Genomic DNA, 23,530 nt, shown 5'->3' on the forward strand with positions numbered 1-23,530 from the left:
CATTCGTAACAAATTAAAAGTTCTAGTTGCCTTTTTAAGTAACCAAAAAATCGCAGGGCAACTAGCCTTCCTCCACCGTTCCTTTTTTTCTCAAAATCATTCGATCAAAACTATGAGAAAGCCATTTAGCCAAAAAAATAATAATAAACTTGCAAATTTCGTGTTACTTATTCCTCTGCGGAGAGCCAAAATCACAACATGCATTGATTCATAAACGTTCAGAAATTAATTAAAAAAAAACAAGTTTTTTTTAGCTGAAAGTAAGGAGCGACATTAAAACTTAAAACGAACAGAAATTACTTCGTATATGAAAGGGGCTGCTTTCTCATCAACGCCCCGCTCTTTACACTAAAGTTTTTTACTGTTTTAAAAAGCAGAGTTGAGAGAAAGAGTCAAACTTTAGCGTAAAGAGCGGGGCGTTGAAGAGGAAGCAGCCCCTTTCATATACGAAGTAATTTCTGTTCGCTTTAATGTCGCTCCTTACTTTCAGCTAAAAAAAAACTTGTTTTTTTTTAATTTAATAGCACAGTGGATTCATCTTGGTCTGGACCTGCCACATGATGTGGCAAGGACCTGCCACATGAGGTTTGATCCCATCTGCAACAAGGTTAGGCGACTGGCGATTCTACCCGTCCCTGTGGAAAAACAACACCCGGAAACTGACACGTCAACAATTTTACCACGCCTGATGTGCCATCTATAATTTTTTTAAATAAATAGTGAATTTAGCATCACCGCGTCAAAGACTTTTTTTGGAAAAAATTAATTTTATTCAAGAAAGCACGCACCACAAAAAAAAAGACAAATTTCTAAATCTATTTCTATATTGTCTTGCCGTATAACACTTTAGGCGAAAAATACGTAAAAAGTATAAAAAGAAGTACTAGATAGATAAGATGTAGATAAGAACAAAAAATTTTCTTCTCACTTTTATCTTATCCTGATTAAATATATAAATCGTGATTATATTGATGTTATAAATCAAATTCAATTACGTATGTAGACTAAACTATGAACGAATCAAGAAGGAAAATTAAGGAAGAAAACGGTCAGACTGCAATAGGCAAAATCGAGAATTTGTATATCCTCGTTGACTCTTTCCTCATTATTTCTAAACAATTTTTGAAAAAGGACATTTGATTTTTAAACTAATTTGAAAAAGGACATTTGATTTCTAAACAATTTTTGGAAAAAGACCTTTGCATACCATTCAAAGTTTCTTTCTAGAGAAAGCTTTAATTTATAATAGTAAAGACTTCCCATGTTAAAAAGCAAAGAAAGTGGAAAAACTAAAAAGGTAGAAATGTTAACAAAAAAAGTAAACAATTCCTGGAAAGTAGAAAGAAAAATTTAAAACGTTGAAGTAGAAACGTTAAAAGAAGCAATTACAACAAATTTATACCGAATTTAAAAATGGAACGAATGTTTAAACAATAAAGAGCTCGAATCTGATGCATAATGATTGCTTTTTGTAGGCTATTCGAAAAAAAAGCCTACTACAGCTATTTCCACTAGGGCACTTAAGAATTTTTTTTTTATTATAGCATATTGTGCGAGCCGAACTGCGACCAAGATTGGATAGCCGATTCTAATAGAAAAATACTTCTAACAAACAAAACCTTTATTCCCGTATAGAAGAAAAAGAAGAAAACAGAGAATCAAACAGAAGCAAATCATTAGCCCTTTAACTTGGGAAGTTTACTTTCCAAAGAAAAGTAAACAGCAACATTAAAACTCAAAGCGAACAGAAAACATTCTGTATGTGGGGAGGGCTTCCACCCCCTCCCCTTCTTTCCCCTAAACTTTTTCAACCAAAACTTGAACGAATGCTCTAGCAGAACAGCAATGTAATAAAAAAATGTTCTTTTTATCAAATAGAGAAAAACTTTTCCTTATTTTTTTTTGTACTGGTGCCACCAACATTACAAGGCTGCCACTTTAAAGCGGGCATGCCTGAAATTACATATAGTACTGGTGCCACCGACACTACGTTAACCTTTAAAATGGGCATAATCGAAATTGCAGATTGTCCTATTGCCACTAAAACTGCAAGGCTACCATAGTCAGTATTATAGTCATAGTCAGTATTAGTCAGTATACATAGTCATATACATATACATCATATACATAGTCAGTATAGTAAGGGCATAGTCAGTATTATACGGACACCATCAATGTTACCCAGCAGAAGTTCATAGTTCAAAAAAAGCTTTACAAAGGTTGTTTACAATTATTTTTTGTGAAATTATCTGTTAATTTTATAAACAAAAATATTTTTATTTAGTTTTAATATGATTAGCTTTGATTTCCCAGATAGAATTTTTTTTCCCTATGAGACGAATTTGAGTTTCTTCCCGTATCAGTTTTCTGAACTTTCTCAACGAATTAAAATTATACATCAAAAGCTGTATGTTGAATTTTTTATATACAGAAAAATAACACTTATGCACACTTTTAGGCCAATACGGGCATATAGCCCTTAGAATATGATGTAAAATTTGCCCGGATCTTGCAAAGCTAAAGCCTCAACCCTTCATAAGACACCTTTCTTGTTCCCTTCATACCTACTTTCGGTTAATGTAGTTTTGAAACGGTAATCGAAATCATGAAAATATTATTATGGAGGATTTAAAAAAAGGATGGTGGGTTGAGTTACGGGCTGTTTTTGTAAATTTTGCTGTTCTATAGTTTTCAATTCAACAACAATTTTGATTAACTTCTTTGTCCATCTGACAATCCTTCTGACAAACTTCTTTGACAATCCTGAGTATTGTTTAAAGAATACAGTTTTTTAGTGGAAAAAATTACGGACGAGATAATATTATAAATTTATAAATATATAAAAACGTCATAAATTTTCATTCTGATCTTGAATTTATTTCTCTTGTCAAATTTATATTTTACGACCCAAATTTTTTTTATTACTACAATTAAATGTCCCTTAAGATGTAACCTTGGGCTTAGGACGGCAGTATGGGTACAGTATTGGAAACTAAAATAATTTATCCAACATCTGGATAGAAAAAGTAATAAAAAGAAATAAAAAACAAAAAACACAACAAACACACTTTAAACGAACTAACTAATTTAACATCCTCTACTGATCGTGAAAAACAAAACAAATAATAGACCTACATTAATCTGCGACAGAAACTTGGAACGAACAAGTCGAATAGTTTCCGCTTAGAAGAGAACAGTCTGAACCTGAAATTTTTTAATCAAAAATAAAAAGAAACTTTTCAGAAATCAGTTGAAGAGTTGTACATCATCAGAGTAAACAGTATTTTCGCATTGTGAAAGATCGGGAGAAAACGTGTCACTGAAAAGAAAAGAGAACGTTCAAATAAGAGAACAGGATAAAAGAAATAATAAAAAACAGTAAACCATATAGCATAACAAAATAATAAAATAATAATATTCAAAACTATGATACATAAAATTAAAATTTTATATATCGTTTAAATAGGAGAACAGGATAAAAGAAATAATAAAAACAGAAAACCATATAGCCTAACACAATAATAAAATACTAATATTCAAAACTATTCGTTTAAATAGGAGAACAGGATAAGAGAAATAATAATAAAAGTACAATAAATAATAGAGAATATAACAATAATACTAAACTATAAAAAAAAATATATTAATAATGAGAATGATAAAAATTTAATATAAGTAAATTGAAGATTTATATTTACCTGTTCAAAATAAGATACGCTCATAACAAAACTCAAATTCTAATTTTATGCTACGTTTAAATGTAAGAACATGATAAAAGTAATAATTACAAACAGAAAACCATACAATCTAGCAGAATAATTAAAGAATATATATATATATATACAAGATATAATTATATTCAAAGAATACAAAAATAAAAAAAAAACTGAATAAGAGCAAGAATAATAAAAACAGCAACTGCCCAACGTAGCAAATGAAATAGTTGTGGGCATCAAGTCATGGCTAATTGTAGAAATAGCCAAGACAGATAGTCCAACTGAGTGAGAAGAAAAACCTGATATTAATTCCCTCCCCCTCATTGCCGACGTTACCATCTCCCACTTATGCTATACCTCTCGTGTCACTCCACAATGCCGAACTTGATTCAAGCTGTTAAGGTTCTACCAGAGGATTCACTGATCATCACGCTCGGTTGGGCAAATATATTGGAAAATTATCCGATCTATTTGCTAGTGATACACTCATGAAAGATTTAAATTCTGATTTTACGTTTATTTTTCCAACAGGAATAGTTTGTTCTTTTTAGATTTCAAAATTAAGATTTTAAGATTTAAAAATTTTAAAACTTTAAAGATTTTTAAAATTTTAAGATTTTAAAATTTAGATTTTAGACAAAATCTGTGAAATTGCAGCGTGTAGGTTGATATAGAAGAACTATTTATATATTATATATTTTAAATATATATTTATATGTTAAATATATATTATATATTTGTTGAATATAGACGACGCATTCGCGAGGTTTTGATCTTTATCTGGATCAGTGCACATTTCGAGTGCTTTTCCTTATTTCACTTAAGAGTTTGATTCAATAGAACTGAATATTTTTTAAACTGAATCTTTAGAAACACTTAGTATATAGGTTTGAACTTGAGATTGAAACTTTGAGGTTTAAGTTTTTGCAATCTTGCTTAATATGCTGCTTGATTGCTGGGCCAAACGGTTTTTTTTTTCTTTGAGCGCCCATGTCTCACAAATTTGAAATAATTGCCGAAATACCGATGTGTATTCCATGACAATCGCATGCTATTATTTTCAAGTGAAAATTCTCAAAACGCTACTAGCAAAAAAGAGAGAAAAAAAATAAACACAGTATTTTAAACCGAAAAAGCACTTAGATATGGGAAATAGCTTTTGATTGAGCCATTAAGCATTTTTGTACGACCTCGTGGCAACCAGGTAGTCTTAGCGAAAAAAAAAGAAAGAAAAAAGGTAGACACATCACAGCTACCCATGTTTTCTCAAGTTTTCTTGTTTCAGGTTTAAAATGTTCCTTGTTTTCAAAATGTGGGACTACCCCCCCCCATTCACGGTTTTTGACCATAGTGATTTCAACAGTGCATTTTCTACACCACCAAATTCGTAGTTTTAGCTTTTTTATAAATTCTCGTTAACTTATTTTCCTCCTCGTTTTTAGGTTTAATATGATAGCAGTTACGATTCACACATTAAAAAGTCATTCAAAAACGCCAAAATAAATTCAAAAACATGTTTTGAATTTTCGAATACTATGGGCTCTTTTAATAAATTATAAGTTAATTACCGAGGAGACGTTTCACTTTCGACGAAAAAAGAGTTTAACGTTAGAACGTGTACCCTCTCACAACGTGGTAAAAAATTCTACATTTGTAAGTAGTCTTTAGGACTATACTACAGCTATACTAAATTAAGATAAAATTTGTTTGTCAAGAAAATGCTCCGCTTTCTAAGAAAAAAGCACTTAACGTTAGAACGTGTACATTCTCACAACGTTGTAAAAATTCTACATTTGAAGGTAATCTTTCCAGGACTATACTATAGCTATAGTATAGTATAAAGCGATGAATAAGGTGATCAGCCTCTCAGCAAATGAAAAGTTTTTTGGACGTCCGTGTTTCAGACATCTGAAAAAAAACTGCCAAAAAATTAGCCAAAAAAACTGCAACCGTTGGAATGCGTAAACTCTCAAAACCACTAACTCTATTGATCTCTCCTGGTAGATTTTGATATTTTAAACAATCATTGTTTTACATTTTTAGAATATTAGCCAAAAAAACTGACAGATTGCCTTTCAGAGAGGCAATCTGTCTGCTTTACTCTAATTAGTTTCTATGTCTTTAATTACTTTGACCGAATTTATCACTTTGACAGAACCGGTCTTGGTTTGGGACCCCTCACAAGATTTTGGAGATTCCATGTTTTATACAACCGGAAAACTAGTGGAGAGCGCACTACGTTTTGAGATTTCTTCGATACAAGAACTATGTTCTTTGATCACAGAGACCTTCGATAGTTCTCAGCATCTTCATAGTGCGTTTGATAAGCTTCTTCGAGAGTTCATATTTTAAAAATACAAAATTTAAACATTTTTTGCATGTTTGAATATAAAAGCAAAAAAATAAATTCAAAATATCAATTGCTTTCGGTAACACTTCATGCCAGTCATGACAAAATTAAACAATTGAATTATAAATGTTTAGATGTATAATTTTTAGCGTTGATTGTGATCTGAATTAATCTTGTTTTTATTCTATTAGTATATTTTGCTCCCCCCCCCCCGTCACACATACTTTTTACTCCTCATAAGGGGAGGGGGAATTCAAAGGGAGTTGTTTTTTTATTTGAAATATTAAATTAATCTAAATTATGGCCAATCAATTGAAGGTCCTCCACAGGATGTTTACCACTTACAAAATATAAAAAGAAAATTGTCAAAAATATTTATAAAAATATTGAAAATCACAGGGGAATAGAATTTCAAACTATATTCTTAAGCCTTTTTGGTTTTAATCCTGATGATTGCAATTCGTACGACCGAATTGGCATAATCAACGACAAGTTCACTTTCTGTTAATAATGTAAATTTTAAAACTAGATTTTAACGCCATTTGGAATAGATCTTCCACTTACTGTAAATAATGGAACTACCAGCAGTGGCACTACTTCACTGAAATTAAGGGGGAGGAGCATTTTTTTTCAATTTTTCAAAATCTAGGGCGAAAAGACAGAAATTTTTGGGAGAGGGTTAATTGTCCCCCCCCTCCTCCTAGTAGACACAAATGACAACAAAATCAAAAATTGCTTCATATCGAGCACTTTTTTGGATAGCTTTGAAATAAATTTCAGGTTCTGTCAAATCATCTTGTTGATTACACATATCGAAAGAAATCAACAGGATCAGGTCAGGGCAATTTAAGGTTCAGTGCTAAATTAAAATAAACAAGATCTAAAAACTTGCAAATTTAAAACCAATATTTAAAAATTGGGTTTTCTATCTAAAGTAGATGATGCATCTGCCAAACACGAAAAATAAATAATTATAAAGATTAATCCGTTTGTCTTTCGTACTTTTTTAGTAAGTACCTTTTTTCAGGTAACGTGGAAATTTATTTCTAAGTTCGTCACAGGTTGTGAAAAATCATCGCACCGACGAAAAAATGAAAATGATTTATATATGTAATTTATATAATTATGTAATTATATTTATATTATTTATATAATTGTATAATTTGTAGTTTATATATACACGCACCGATGAAAAAATATGAAAAGACATAGCATTTCTTAGAGTTGGTTTAGTGTTCACTAAACCAACTCATTAAAAATACGGAGACCCATTAAAATACCCATTAAAAATATTAAAATACCCATTAAATAAAGCCATTAAAATACCCATAAAATAAATATATTAAATAAAATAAATATTAATAAAATAAATAAAATAAACATTATTAAATTATACCCATTAAATAAATACCCATTAAAATACCCATTAAAAATATTAGACCCATTAAAATACGGAACATCTAAAAGCTTTCGTGTTCACAAACACAAAGCTTTCGTGTTCATTTACAAATTAGGTGTTTCTACTTATAAAGTAAATAATGTATCTGCCCAATGGGAAAAATAAACAATTATAGAACTGTCTTGTTTCCTAACATATAAACAAAAAGTGGCGCCAGATCAATTGGATTAGGGATGGGGGGGAGGTAAAGTCTATTTTTCAACTGGGGGGGGGGGGGAATAAAAAATTTTTCAATCTTTTTACGAGGATTCAAAAAAGCCATTTTTCAATGAAAATACCAAGAGGTATCCCAAAATTAGTAATTGTGAAAATTTGTACAAAAAATATTCCATATCAAGGACTTTTTTTCAGATGACAGTAATTCATTTCATCTCGGATTGCCACAAATTACCGCACACATGAAAAAAAAAAAAAAAAAAAAAAAAAAAAAAAAAAAAAAAAAAAAAAAAAAAAAAAAAAAATCAGTCCAATTTAATGTTCAGGGCCTCGTCAAAGTCTAAAAAACCTATACGAACTCTAAAACTTGCGAAAAATCTAAATGCCAACACTTACAGATTGTTACATTTACAATTCAAGGTTTGCACTTCATAATGTTTTCTTTTTTTGTTAAATCAAATTTCTTGTAGTAACCATCCATAAAAATATAGTTGGTATTAGAGAATAGCTTTAGGAGAACTTACCTAACTGCAATTGATACAAACATAATCTTTATCTTCTGAGACATCTGATGGCTTCAAGCCGACGCATTTCAAGTGAAACCAAAGCTCACAACCACCGTCACACTGAACCCAATGGACTTCTTTGCCTTAAAATATATTCGAAATATATATATATATATATATATATATATATATATATATATATATATATATATATATATATATATATATATATATATATATATATATATATATATATATATATATATATATATATATATACGTAAAACGCGGTGACGTCACGACATCAAGAAAAGGCCTCAAATTGTCTGCGGTATGAAGACAAGTGACAGCGAGAATCAATATATAGCTTTAATAATACGATATTTAAAAAAAGGTAAAGTATGAAAAGACACTAAATTACATAAAAAGCAAAAACTGGTAGTTGTAAAAATATTTGTAGAATTTTACAAGGATCAAAACAATTCAAAAACCTTAGAAAATAAAACCAAAAGTTTGAAGCTTAGTAGATATCGTTGTAAAAAAATCTAACTTTAATAATTAAATATCTTTGAAAAGACTGCAATATGAAAAGACAAGCGAAAATAAGAATCCATATATAGAAGCCTGCCGCGTGCCAAGTTATATATATATATATATATATATATATATATATATATATATATATATATATATATATATATATATATATACTATTATTATTTTAATATTATTACATTTTATTGTTTTCACTTTTCTGTTATATAATTATACGTTTTTTCTTATTACTTTTACTCTTTTCTCTTTCCTAAATGTTCTCTTTGCTTTCCAGTGACACGTTTTCTGCCAATCGTTTCTTTTGCAAACCAAGAAGGCAAGTTCCCTTTCTCCTCCCCAATCTCCTCTTCTTAATGAAAATGTATGAAACTACAATTATTCCATATATAGAATTCAAGTATGTGTTTGTATTTCCTCTGTCATCCCGAGTTTTTGTGCATAAAAGTTTCAAGATGCAACTCCCAATTTTGAAAATTCGACATTTTACAAGCTCAAAAAACATATAAGCAAAAAACCATCATTGTATACAATAAGGATACAAAATTGCGCCCCAGCACATTAAAAAAAGGCAAAATTTGAACAGTAACGCCTACTTTCGAAGAGTAAGTTTGATTGAAATTTGACAACCCCTTCTGGCAAATTTGCCAAATGACCTAGATTCTTTCCCATCCTTTATGAATACCAAACATTTCTACTCCCACTGTAAAACCCAAACGTGGAAATGTCTCGATGAAAACATACAAATTTTCAAGGAAAAAATACTAAAATTTTAGCTTATGGGCTATTTGCTAACCTGAAAAGTTGTTGTGTATAAAGATGAAACATTTCAGGAATGGATCAACAGACCAAATGGTGGTCTTGAAAATTGCAAAGGTCTCGTAAAATGATACAGAAACTATCGGTAAAACGGTCAGTTTACAAGTTTGGTAAACCTTAGCCCCCTGCTCCTCCAAAAAAAAAAACAAGACTCAAAAACTCACTTATTGGTTGGTTCTATGGGAATATGCCTATAAGTCTTCTGAATAGTTCAGGCTCTAAACTCATAAAAAACGCAACTTAAACCCTGGATGCTATTCTCTACAACGTTTAAGAGATTAACATTAGATTATATACAGAGATTTGACTGACAGCATTCAACTGATCAGCTACTATTCAACTGATATTTGATAGTACTCTACAACGTTTAACAGATTACTCCATTGTGGCACTCTATAAAAAACCGTGGCACGCTGAGAAATACTTCTATTAATAGGCTTCTATAATGAATATTAGAGTATATATATATATATATATATATATATATATATATATATATATATATATATATATATATATCTATAATAAATCTATACTTCTATAAGTATAAATGCTTCTTCTATACGTAATTATATAATAACTTCTATTATAGAATTATAGGTTTGATTTATAATAGGAATTATCACTTCTATTATAGAATATTAATATATTATTATAATTTATATAATAAGTATTTATATAAATACTTCTATAAGTGTAAATACTACTATAAATACTGCCTAACCTAACCTAACCAGCAATACTGGTTCAGACACGAACACTCAAGACTACAACAGTCGACCAGTCTTGGCAGACGTCCGCTAGCTTATCTACGAATCAGGCCAATGACATTTGACTTTCAAAACCCCACTTCTCCTCCAAGCAGAGGTGATCTCAGGAGTAGAATCTAGAAAGGCAGAGGAATCAGCTTTCACTTTGAGCCATGTTCAAACAACAAGAATTCAGGCACTCCCTCCCACATACATGAATTGGTTCCCCCGAAGAGGTACAATATGGAAACTCGTTCTCACTTCCGACTGGGTTGGGCTGAAATCCAACAACTTTTAGCTGCAGATGTCCTGATTACAAGAATTTATGTCCCACTCTCTTCTCCATTCCATACCGAGGTTTGAATGGACATAGACCCTGACATATCACAAGCAGAACACTTATTCTAATTTACTAACAAATCTGATTGATACCCGACAACCTGCTCAGGTAGATTAAAAAAGGTGAAGGATACGACACTACACCCTCAAGGTCCAAACCGGCGGTGCTGATCTCTGTCTCAAGGCCCTTCAGCCAGGAAGTGTAATGGGGGGATGAGGGCCAGCCATCCTGTGCTTTTGCATACCCTTCCTGTTTACCTTCCTGCGCCAGGTACCCATTTAGAGCTGGGTCGATTTTGGCTGAGCTTACAGAGTCGCGCCACTGACCCTCGTCCCAAACAAAATAATTGGGTAATTAGGATTCGAACCCTCACCCTCTCAGACAAAGGATCCTAAATACAGCGCACCAATCCACTCGGCTAGTACGGCCAGGTAGATATTATGATGACAACAATTTAGAAATACCCCCATCCACAAAGATTGGATCAGGCACTGACTCTATGCATGAACAACTGACACTTTTGTTTAGTTAAACCAGGCTTGGTTGAGATCCTGGTAGGATCCTGGATCCAGGTAGATATTATCATGACAACAATTTAGAAATGCCCCCATCCACAAAGATTGGATCAGGCACTGACTCTATGCATGGAGAACTAAGACACTTTCCTTTAGTCAAACCAGGTATGGTTGAGATCCTGGTAGTATCTTAATTAAAACGAGACCCCCTACCAACAGATGGGATCTAATCAAACATCAGCGATCATCAAAAATATACATAATATATATCATATACATCATAATATATATGATAAATATACAAAAATATAAATGAACTAAAGTTTTCTTTGAATAAGCAAATATTCTAGTAGCTTGCTATTTTACCAATAAATTTCTGTAACGTATCTTTTCAAGACCTTTTGTAACGTACGTATCCTTCAAGATCTTTTCGTTTACCGAACTTTTAAAGCCACACCGCTCTTACTTCCAGTATAGTCTGGTCGATATTCGATAACCCGCTCTCATAAATGACGCGATGATATGGATTTGACCCCCTCCCCCTTTCCGCAGATTTCAGAGTAAGAGCAGATCTTAAAAAGACTAAACTAGGACTTACTCTACTTTTCACTTTGATCAATTGAGATCGGATTACCTTACAGGACAGATGCGATGATAAGATATTGTGAATGAGCTTTTTTCAGCCAGTCAGAAAATTTTATTAAAAACCTGATTACCGCCAGTTAAGCGTCGGTATTTAACCTGTACATTACCGCCAGTTAAAAGTCGGTATTTTACCGGTATATTACCGCCAGTTAAACGTCGGTATTTTAACGGTATATTACCGCCAGTTAAACGTCGGTATTGTACCGGTATATTACCGCCAGTTAAACGTCGGTATTTTACTGGTATATTAACGCCAGTTAAACGTCGGAGACAGAAAATTTTATACAAAAACCTGATAGTTCAAATTACCACCAGTTAAAAGTCGATATTTCTTAAATCTCATTGTGAATGAGGCTTTAGTCGTGTTTTGAGCCGTTTAAAGAGGAACAATTGCATATTTGGAGGCATAAGGAAGGAGGGTATTTGCATGTTATGGGATGTAATCCTTAGTATAATAAATCCATTCCAAATCACTTGAGATGAGCTGTAATTGTATCTATGTAATGCTAATTTTTCGCTTGAAACAATCCTTGCGCACTTTACTTACATAGTAGTCCAATTTTATTTTCAAACCCAATTCTACAGCCATACCTTATTATATTAGACTTCAACTGTGGATAAATTACACTGACAACTCAAGATAATTTAGATTTTATAAGAAGAGCGTATTTGCCAGGCTCCATGGGCAATTTGTTGTTCTTCTCTGGGCTAAGGTCTATCCATAAAGAAGTGGCGGCAAACTTATCGTCGTGCCACAGAGTAGTAGCCCCCATGAAGCAGGTCTATCGCCATGAAGCAGAGCATCTTGTAAAACACACTGGCAAGAATATGAGACGCCAACCTCAAGAACCATGAAGCAGAGCATTTTGTAAAACACACTGGCAAGAATATGAGACGCCAATTGTGGCTCAAGAAAATGTTCTTGAGCCACAGTTGGTATACCACAGTTTGAAGCCATCTGGTTTACCAGTTTATCATCTCTGAGGATCAAGTACAGGTTGCTACTGACAGCAAAAGACTAGTGAGTCTAACGATGTAAGTCTCACCTCTCTTCTTGGGGACGAGTGTTGCCTTTTCGGAATAACGGTATTTTACATAATGTCTGGAGGGCAAGGGGGTCTTAGAACACTCTCAAAAATTTAGTCTATTCAACTTGTATACAGGAGGTTAACATTGAAGACTAGGTTAATTGATGTGGCCTTGGCAAGAATAAGGAAGAAGGGAGAAAAAACTGAGTGAACTTTGACTTTATCATTTCTGTAAACGGCTTCAGAACTGTGACATATAGAAGTAATGCCATAGAGGAAAGCTTAAAACAGAAAAACTCAAAACGGCAGTTGAAACTTGAAACCTCAGGTTCAATATGAGCTTTCAAAAGTTGCCAAAAGGACTATGGGAAATACATAAAAGTTAATTTTTTTTTTTTTTATTTATGCATGAATATGTTGATGTTGTATGTGTGAATTTACCTTTGCTTTGTTTGATTTTGTTCATATTTTGTCCTTGGATTTGCTTCGTTTTGATTTTATTTCTATTCAGTCCCTGATTTATTCATAATTGGCCTTCTGCTTTGATTTTCATTCGTTTTGTCGATATTTCTCTCGTATTATTATTTTTTTGTTGTTTTTTTTTTGTTATATATATATTTCGCTCCGTCCTTTCCAATTTTTTGTAGACGGGTTTTCTATAAATAAATATATAATAAATAAATTGCGAAACGGAGATAAAACTAACTGAACTTTGATTTTTTCGTTTCTGTAAACAGCTCCAGAACTGTGACAAATACAAGCAATACAAAAGAGGAAAGCTTGAAACGGAAAAGATTAAAAGCTTAAAATACCGGTTGAAACCTCAAGTTGAATGCAAGCTATCAAAAATGCCAAATATACCACATCTAGCATCAAGTGATGTGATCAATAGGCTTGGTCTTTTGGCTGGCTGAATACCTCGTTTTATTTAGCCTGCTATTTAGTATTAAATTTAACTAAATTTTCTGTCTAGCTAGGGTGCAGCGCACAGCTGAGCATTTTTCATCGTAAGAATCGGTATCCGAATCATCGATTGTTTTCGCGGCATTGGTCCCGGATTTAGCCTTCTTAAATATATGCGTCAGTTACCCGGCCCCACAGCCAATATATCCTCTTTGAGTGATAAATAGAAAAATTTGCAGAAACAAAAAAGTCGGGACCGAAAGTGCTGCCATCTATTGTTTCTACCCATTTCTGTTCGTGATTTCAGCTGAGTTTATAATTCGCTTTTTCGTACTTAGGATTGCGGTGGGAAAATAGTATAATTGCGGTAGATAAATGGTATCAGATGTGCCTCTTAAACTTTAAAAGTTCTCTCATTGCTAAAGAAATTAGAGTTTATCCTTTGCTCCTTTCTAAGTAATGACGTTTTCTAACGTTATTAGATTTATTTTAGCCTGTTATTTAGTATTAAATTTAACTAAATTTTCTGTCTAGCTTACCTGCAGGAAGGGTGCAGCGCACAGCTGAACATTTTTCATCATAAGAATCAGTATCCGAATCATCAACTGTTTTCGAAATGTTGGTCCCGGATTTAGCCTTCTTTGGAGTCGCACGAGCTTGTGGCTTCCTCTTCATTCCCCCCTGAAAATAAATCAAAGAACTTAAATTTACTAGACTAAGAGTCTTGATAAAATCACATTAAAGCTGAGTCCTGGTCCTCACTACCACTGATACTCACTACCACTACCACTCACTACCCGGGCTCAAAGCAACACCAACCTACCTGATGCTAACATAGCTACGCAAACTCCTTCTCCACCCCATTCTATTCAAAGCTTCACTCTTTACCCCCCCCCCATGAATTTCATTTTTTTTAATCTTCCTTATTAACCCTCCCAATTATATTCGGTAACAACCTGCTCTTCGTTAGGCAAAAAAGCCCAATCTGTGGGAATCTGTCCGTAAAACGTAGCATTAACCTTTCTTTCACTATCGCCCTAAAAAGTATTTTTAGTTTATTTTAGTAAAAAAGTAAGACCAAACCATATATTTTGCACAGCTTACTGTTTCAGTAGTCAATTTTGCTTCAGAAGTTGGATTCCACAACCATGGCATGAAAAAAAAAACCTACATATGGGTGAGTACTTGGCTCGTTTTAATTTAAGATCGGGGTTCAAAATTCACGGGTCAAGCCGAAAAAATGTTTTGACAATAAAATAAAACTTTCACGTTTATGCGCTGATAAAAAAAATATACACAATTGAAACCTTTAAAAAAATGTATCTAAAATATTATAACAACCACTCTTAGATATAGGTCTTCTGGGAAGACTTAAGAGACTTTAACCTTCATTCAGACATACTAGTTAAGTTGCTTGCTCGTTTTCTTCCGACAAAATTTACTGTTCTTCGTAGGAACAGTTTAAGGTACATGAGATAGGTATGGCGTGTTATATAACACAGTATAAACTGGTATAACTGTTATATAACACGGTATAAGACAGGGATAACTTTCTCGTGGGTGGATTTCCGGGATAAACCTACAAAGCAGAGGTCATTTTATATTCTTCAATTTAATATCCACTTTAATCTCCTTCATTTAAATTTATATCAATTGAGAAAGCTTTCGATTCGTCAAACGATAGACTCAACATAAATATTCTGGGGGGAGCCAAAATTACGAAAAGACTAAAAACATTTAAATCGCCCTTGGAACTACCTTGAGAGACTAGTTCCTGGAAATATTAAGACGATTTAATGACAACAATGCCTTCGGGAGATTTTTTGGGAGGGGTATAAGATCGTGGCATTTATCTACTAGAAGGGAAAGAGGGTAATGTTAAAAAACGAAATTTTTCTTAAGAACCTCATTTTCACCCTTTTTTTTTACCAAATTTTGGACTTATATATTTCTGGTGTTCTAACAATAGGAGAAGCTGATATACGCAAACATACTACATTTTTTTTCGCTTTCTGATGACATAAAAAGGTCGCCTCTTTTTGGTCAACATTGGACATATGTTTGGTGACTTTTGGTCACATTTTGACAAATAATTAAAAAATTTAAATGGAGACAGTCAATATTTTGAACTGTCACTGGAAATAGAATATTCTGGCGAAAACCAAAACTAAAAGAACATCCTGAATTTTGTCAATATTATCATTTGATTACTGCCAGTACGATAAAAAAAAACTAATAAAGATCACTGTATTTTAGAAATTAATGCAAAAGAAAATTCGTCATTGTGCACCAAATACTGCTACCAAATTGGTTTAAATAGTGCCATGTGGCATATTATTTAAAATATTCGCTAAAATTGGGCCTTACTAGCCCTTTAGTCATCCATAGTACCGGCACAATTGTCGGCGCATTAGAATTGAATTAAACAAGGCTCAACCACAGAACACAGAATCTCAATCCCGAAAGAAATTTATCACTGGATTAACCTAAAACCAGGCATATACACAAGCTTTCATTTCGGACAGAATTCAAAACTTGAGGGTTGAACAAATAAAAACAAAGGAATACTAAGTTGGAATATTATATGAAAAAAATAAGTAAAGACTCAAAATATCAATATTTCATGGGGAGGGGGAGTTAAGTCCTACAAGGCCTTAAAAAAAGGAAGAGCATATCCAGAGTACAATAAATCATAAGAACTCAACTTCCATTATATAGAAGGAGTTAAGCTTAGAATCATTAAACTTTGAAATTAATCTAAATAATCCCTTCCTGGACAATTTATTCTTCGATATCTAAATATACTCAAAAATAAAGCGAAAGAAAAGAAATAGGAAAAGTTACTAAAGGTTCAAAGTACTATGGCCTACAATATCGCACAATGACACTAAAATGGTCCAATTTTTGAACAAGTTCTTGCCACCACCTAAATACCCACAAAGTCGCACCATTGTCTGAAATGCAGTCAAACCATTTTTACCAATTATTAGTAAAAGTGGCTATAAAGTGGCCATTAGTAAAAAGTGGGGATATATATAACCTAAACTAGGGCTAATTAGAAACACTAATAGGACTAACTAGATTGGAATAGAAAGGAAGAAATAAATAGGACTAATTAGAAACCTACTGCCGGTCCTTGTTTTCTCTTTGCTTATCTATAATGCAACATACAAAGGTTTTCGGAGGCCACCAATCATCTCACCACCAAACAACTGTTTTCCAATAAAAATCTGGATTTCACAAATCAAAACCACTATATCCACAGCTACAAACGTTCATGTCCACAGCTACAAACGTTTCCTAAAAGCGTTCATGTACATCGAATGTATAGCATTTTTATCGATTATACCCTAACACAATTTGAAATAACGCCACCCCTACCCCATTTCCTGCTCCTACAGTAACTGAAAGTTTTGCCTCAATCCTTCGAGGTGTTCCCGATATGGTATTTTAATAACCTAGATCCATATAAGGAATTCTCATTTAGCTCTTTCCTATCTTCCAAGTCGTTGTTCAACATCCACTTTCTGGATAGTGGATCATCCGTATTCGTACGTATTGTACGTACGTACAATGTACGATTGTACATTCGATTGAGATGAATGTCGTACAATGTACGATGATCGTACGTATTGTACGTACGATCATCCGTACGTATTGATCCGTACGAGGTCTTTGCGACGGTAGCGATTATTATACTTGGAATGAGCGTTGATCATCATATATTTCATTTTTGACTATTTGATTTGTGTGTTATATTTAAATATTACCAAAATTTTGACGATACTCGGTTTATTTTTTCAAATGAAAGTATTTTGGATTGAGGTACCAGGTTGATGTTCAGATACTGGATTAAACTTATGGTATTGACTTGAGAAATTCCAGGTCAGAAACCTGTTTTTTTTTTCTGTACCAAATCTAGAAAGGCAGCACATAGAGAAACACCAAAACCTGTCCTCTGCTGATACACATGTGAAGTCATTGCAATGGTAGCGATTATTATTAGGAGTTAGCAGTGAAGGAGAAATTATCATATATTTCGTTATTTTCTATCTGATTTTTGGGTTATTTACACTATTACCAAGAGTCCGAATCACAATGAAGATAAATTAGGAACTTACTGATGGTCCTCGTTTTCTCTTCACAGAAGAAAGATTTGGGCTTGAGGTACTGGGTTTCAACTGATTGGTTTTAGGCGTTATTCTCCCCGGCAAGGGCTCCTTAACTGGGCTAGATTCACCACGGTGACGCTTCTGCGGGATTCTTGTGGCTGGAGGTGGTGATGGTGAGAAGGTCATTCTTGTTTCCTTAAAAATAAAGAAAGTTGGTAATAGCCAAGTTGTGTGTCAAAACAATGTTTTTTTTTTTATGTTTTTTAAGACTTGGAAGCGAAAATATGCAGGCCTTACTAGAAGCTAATAATACCAATAAAAAAAGTAGTTATTTTATGTTCGACATTATTAATACAAAAAGATAAGCTTATTATAAACTTGTTTTGTTTATTTAGAAGAAGAGGAATAATCTGCTAAAAATCATTCTTTTCGGAACAATCAGTGCTGGTTTTGGGTATAAAAACCCAATTTCCTAAAAATAAAAGAAGTCAAGGAAAACACTTGGTTAAAAAAATTGTTCTTTTCTCGCCCCATCTTTCCTTCTGTTTTGCGGTGGCTGCTATTTTCAAGTTTATTTCGAGTTTCATCCTGGTTTTTGTTCGTTTAATTCAAGCTTTAGCAGTTATTCCAACCACTTAACGAGGATCTTTATTTATTTTTTTTTTTTAACCACGTTTGTGCATATTTTTTCGGTTATCAGACATTATGCAGAAGTCTATTATGCGATTACCAGAACAATGCAATAATTAGAAAATATTTTCTCGTTTCATTGTTCTCCCTTTTTCCCTGTATGTTCCAAACCAAACAGCGAAAAATTACATTTTTTCCAGATATTTATGTGTTTGAAATTTATGTAACTTTTTTTTTTTTTTTTTTTTTTTTTTTTTTTTTTTTTTTTTTTTTTTTTTTTTTTTTTTTTTTTTTTTTTTTTTTTTTTTTTAGAATACTTGCTTTGTTTTTATCCGCTGAAAGAAGGGCGACCTCCATTGTAAGTTTGAAGCAACTGGGAAAAGTTTTACTTTTGGCCAGTTTTGGATTTAATCTCGATTAAATCCAATACAATCAATATCGATATATCAATATACAATCAATCCAATACAATACAATCCAATACATTTAATATCGATACAACTGAGCTTCTAAATATTTCGTCTTTACAATCAATACAATCAATCCAATACAATACAATCCAATACATTTAATATCGATACAACTGAGCTTCTAAATATTTCGTCTTTACAATCAATCCAATACAATACAATCCAATACATTTAATATCGATACAACCGAGCTTCCAAATATTTCGTCTTTACTAGGGTTAAGTAATTAAAACTAAATACAATTTTTTACTGAACAATCTTTAACTTTAATGTTCTTTAATTAAACTAGTAATATCTTAATCTATGATATTTAAACGACTAACAAAAGAAACAATGTGATTTAAAATATACGGATGCAATTCACATAAATATATTTTTACATATATACTGCTGAAAGAAAGATAGAAAGAAAGAAAGAAAGAAAGAAAGAAAGAAAGAGAGAGAGAGAGAGAGAGAGAGAGAGAGAGAGAGAGAGAGAGAGAGAGAGAGAGAGAGAGAGAGAGAGAGAGAGAGAGAGAGAGAGAGAGAGAGACTTACATCAATATAATATTCACGAGGTTCCTGGGGTTTCAGGGTATGTAACAGTTTCCACATTGTTTGTGTCTCTTCCAAGCTCACTTCCAGAAGTTCACCTTCAATGAGTAGCTCAGTAATAGTAGACTCAGTGGTAGTATTCAGGCGAGGACTACTCTTAGACCTGGGAATGTGAGAACTCTTCCTTTCCTTCTTAGGAGAAAGGGGCAAGCTCCCCCGACCGAAGGAAGGCTCGGTTCCTGGTTCAATTTTAGGAACTATTGGAAGATCTTCAAAATCTAAGGGCTGAAATGCAAAAGGTGTTTTAAAGCATGTAATAAGAACAAAATGGTCTTTAAATGTATAAAACAAAATTTGCTATCAATAAGGAATATCGTGAGGATAGTTAGTGGCACCACTCCATTATAATTTACTCAATGTTAGTGGAAAGAACTACCCCTCTCTCTAAGCAGAACAAAATCTTTATGGGAGCACCCCCCTCCCCCTTCTGGAAAATAGGGATTAAACTAATGTTCGTTTTCAGTTCTTCTAGCCAACTTATACACATTCGCGCCTTCAGAATTCACAATCTACAAGAATCTGATAACGCTAAAAAGAAACACTTACAGAGACTGAAAACGAAAGCAGCCAACCCCTTTCAGTTTTAGCTGTCTAAACATTTTATTGCAAAATAAAATACGTTTAACATATTCTATAATTCATGGTATTTATAACGTAATTTACATTTTATACATATAATTCATATTGTATTTTACAATGATAATTTAATATCAAGATTTAATTTTGGACGTGAAGTTTTTTACTTTTAGCTCCATTTTTTTAATACTTTCAATAATTCCGCAAGTTTATTCTTGACAAAACTCCACCAAATGTAGTGTACACTATGTTTATGCTAGTGTCTTCGAACATTAAAATGACTGATCAATCAACACCCAACGGTATTGTATGTCAACTATCGCACGGCAAACACATTTTCTTCGACAGAACCTGTTGGTTTGAAAATACATTCCCTTCCGACTTGGTAGAACTTTTGAAATTCATAGAAATCAAGTTGCCTCTTGTGACTATATGTGAAGTGACTATACATGGAGCAACAGATATGTTGCACTAATTTTGGCAATTTCTTGCATGCATGTGAAGCAACAAGATTAGCCATATGGCATGATCATTTCACTATGAATACCCACGGGAGCTTTGAATACCACGAGAACGTTGTCTCTTGTGACTATGTGTGAAGTGACTATACATGTAGCAACAGATGTGTTGCATTAATTTTGGCAATTTCTTGCATGTATGTGAAGCAACAAGATTAGCCATATGGCACGATCATTTCACTATGAATACCCACGGGAACGCTAGTTTTATCATGGACGAAACCCTTAGGTTAGCTTGCATCATAGAGTCTGTAGTGTCAGATCAAAACCCTATGAAATTTGCAAGGGGAAGTTTGGATGTTCTATTATGCACTTCTTTAGCTGCACAAATATCACTTTGGTTGAAGAGTCAGGACACTCGACGAAACAGAGTACATCTACTTCAACTGATATATCAGCATTGCCAAATATTACTCCAACTGTTAGAAGCTATTTAAAAGATACATCAGAGGACTCATCCATAATAATATTAGAGAAGCAGTCAAATCAAACAATCTTCATAAAAACCACTTAATCCTGTTCGTGTAACAGCTTTCTGTTTCTGAGTAGCTTTCTGCTTCTTGAGTTGCACATTCTCCACCACGAGACCAGGACTTGAAAGTATTTTTCAAAAGCTACGAAGGGCTCGAACTTAAAAATAGCCAAGTTTTATTGACAATCACATGAAAATTGTTCTTATCTGGATAACTAACCAAGTTTTCGGTAAAGGTGCAGAAAAGGGCCTATAGGGGACTCCTGGTAAAAACATTTTATTGGGCTCTAAAAAAGCAGTGGATTGTCCAGTAGAAGCAGGATATAAACAATTAATTTCTTACTACAAGTCCTGGTTTAATTGAGCAGTACCTCTGTACCTTTGACTGCAAGGGTCCTTAATCTGTACCTATACAAAGTTCTCTTCAAATCATTAGAAGTGTTAAAAGAATTTCGGACCCCTCTCTTTTGACTTCTAGGTCAATGAAGTTATTGTTGTCGTCTCCTAGAGGGCTCTATCTAGCATAGGCAAGCATTCAAGCATATTGCGCCTCCGAATCGACTATACACAAAATCCTTAACTCCCACTGTAACACGTCTAGACTATCTGCTTTCTATGAATATTGGACGGAAAACTACTTCCATCGCATTTTACTTTTCGAGTCGGATAAGAATTTTCTAGGACCTAAACCTTAAAATTTCTTTGAAAAATCCACATGCATTTAAAAAATCCTTACTAATCCTCAAATCCCTAAATGAAAAAGTTAGCCCCTAAAAGACTTCAAAAATCCCCTTTCTAGGAGGGGGGAATCCCTAGAATGAAAACACCGAAAAAGTACCAAAAACTAGAGCAAAAAATATTCTTTTAAATAAATGGAAATGTTACTACAAAATAAGTAATTAATGAATACAGTCCCTTTGAACATTTCGCATACCAGCCCGCATATTTGGAAACAACCAACAAAGAGTCTCGTATCTGTCAAATTAAAACAGATCTTAACACATAAACTGAGACAAGGGGTTTTCTACTTGGCGGCGGGTAAACGTGGTTTTGCCGCTAACGAGCAAGTTCGGAGAAATTCGATGATTTGCAAAGAGCAATCACGGTTTTTTCACAGCAAGCGATCAAATGGCAAAAACAGTAAACTAAAAGCCCATGGGAAAAAAGAGAAATAAGCGAGGTTTGCATTTCCCTTCTGGCCAGGCCCACCCTGATAAATTGACAATGGACTATGTTTCGACTGGTAGAAATAGTTTACCGAAGCATTTATCCAAGATTTAGCTCAGACCACGTTTGAATCGAATCTACTTCCTCGTCAAATGAATCGGTTTGGAAGATGAAGGTGATAACTGCTGGAAGAAATCTTTCGTCAGAGCTGCTGAAGGGCTCGCGATGAATTGTTGGCATTTCATATTTTCTTGGAGAATATGAAAAGCTTGTGATTCGCCACATGTCGGTTACCTTTTATTTTTATTTTTTGTAAGCCTATGGGTAAGAGTGCAGTTTTCTTTAACTAGAAGTAAAATTTCTTTTGGAATATGAAGGTGAATCAAAAAAATAGCCATAGACATTAGAGTCGGAATACTTTTCTGATAGAAGGGGGAAGGAGGAAACTAGAGAGCAATCGTTTTTGTGTCAATTAGCAAATAACAAAATTAAGTTTCAGTATTTTCCTATTAAGGTAGGGGCTATGCATTTACCCTCCCGGAAAACATCCCCTACCCCGCGGAAACTCCCCCTGAGAAATAAATATCCCCATCACTGGTAGGTCTTTATCATTTTCAACTTTTAATAAAAGGACCAGAACTCTCGATTTCTGATCGAATGACCATCCTGCAAATCTTCTACGACTTTTGCGGGGATGAGGTAGGGGTTATCCCACTCATATACGGAATAAATTCTGCTCATTTTGGGGTTAAAAGTTACGCTTTACTTATATAATACCAGCAAACACCAGAAAAAGTCCCAGAAATTAAGAGGGATTAATATCAATTTTAAATTTTTTTTTGCGTTTTTAAAGTTTTTTGTAGCCCCCCCCACCCGACAAATAACCTCCCCAAATAAAAGTCCTGGGTACGGTCGTGGAGATTATAAAATCAAAACATGAATTTCTACCTCCAATCTTCCCTCGTCTCTCCCTTAGAACTAGGGCCCGACTGATATGGATTTTTGGGGTCCGATACCGATATTGCACCGCTACGATACTAATATAATTTGACAATAAATCCCCCTCTAAAAAAACCTTACCTAAAGTTTAAACCCCCATTCTCTGCCCATATTCATGCTCAAATGTTTCTCCCTGGTCTATGACACATCAAAGAACATCCTCAATAATTCACTCTGGATAAAAAAAAATTCGCCATTTACAAGAATTGTTTGATTTTTTTTTTTTTTTTTTTTGCCCTTTCTCATCAGCAGCT

At 33.5% G+C, this 23,530-nt stretch overlaps 1 protein-coding gene across 2 annotated transcripts in view; it reads right to left on the reverse strand.

Annotated features, from left to right (window-relative positions):
• Window positions 1–747: 747 nt before the first annotated feature.
• LOC136035701 (lysine-specific demethylase 5D-like) overlaps window positions 748–23,530 on the reverse strand; it is a 122,858-nt gene continuing 100,075 nt past the window's right edge. For both annotated transcript variants that reach the window (XM_065717646.1, XM_065717647.1), the window contains 5 exons: window positions 19,488–19,769; window positions 17,860–18,045; window positions 14,278–14,419; window positions 8,206–8,330; window positions 748–3,319 (listed from right to left, as the gene is read on the reverse strand). In XM_065717646.1, the coding sequence (XP_065573718.1) occupies window positions 8,206–8,330; window positions 14,278–14,419; window positions 17,860–18,045; window positions 19,488–19,769 (735 nt within the window). In that variant the 3' untranslated portion in view covers window positions 748–3,319. The remainder of the gene's footprint in view (window positions 3,320–8,205; window positions 8,331–14,277; window positions 14,420–17,859; window positions 18,046–19,487; window positions 19,770–23,530) is intronic.

This window comes from Artemia franciscana, chromosome 14 (assembly GCF_032884065.1).
Source record: "Artemia franciscana chromosome 14, ASM3288406v1, whole genome shotgun sequence".
NCBI lineage: Eukaryota > Metazoa > Arthropoda > Branchiopoda > Anostraca > Artemiidae > Artemia > Artemia franciscana.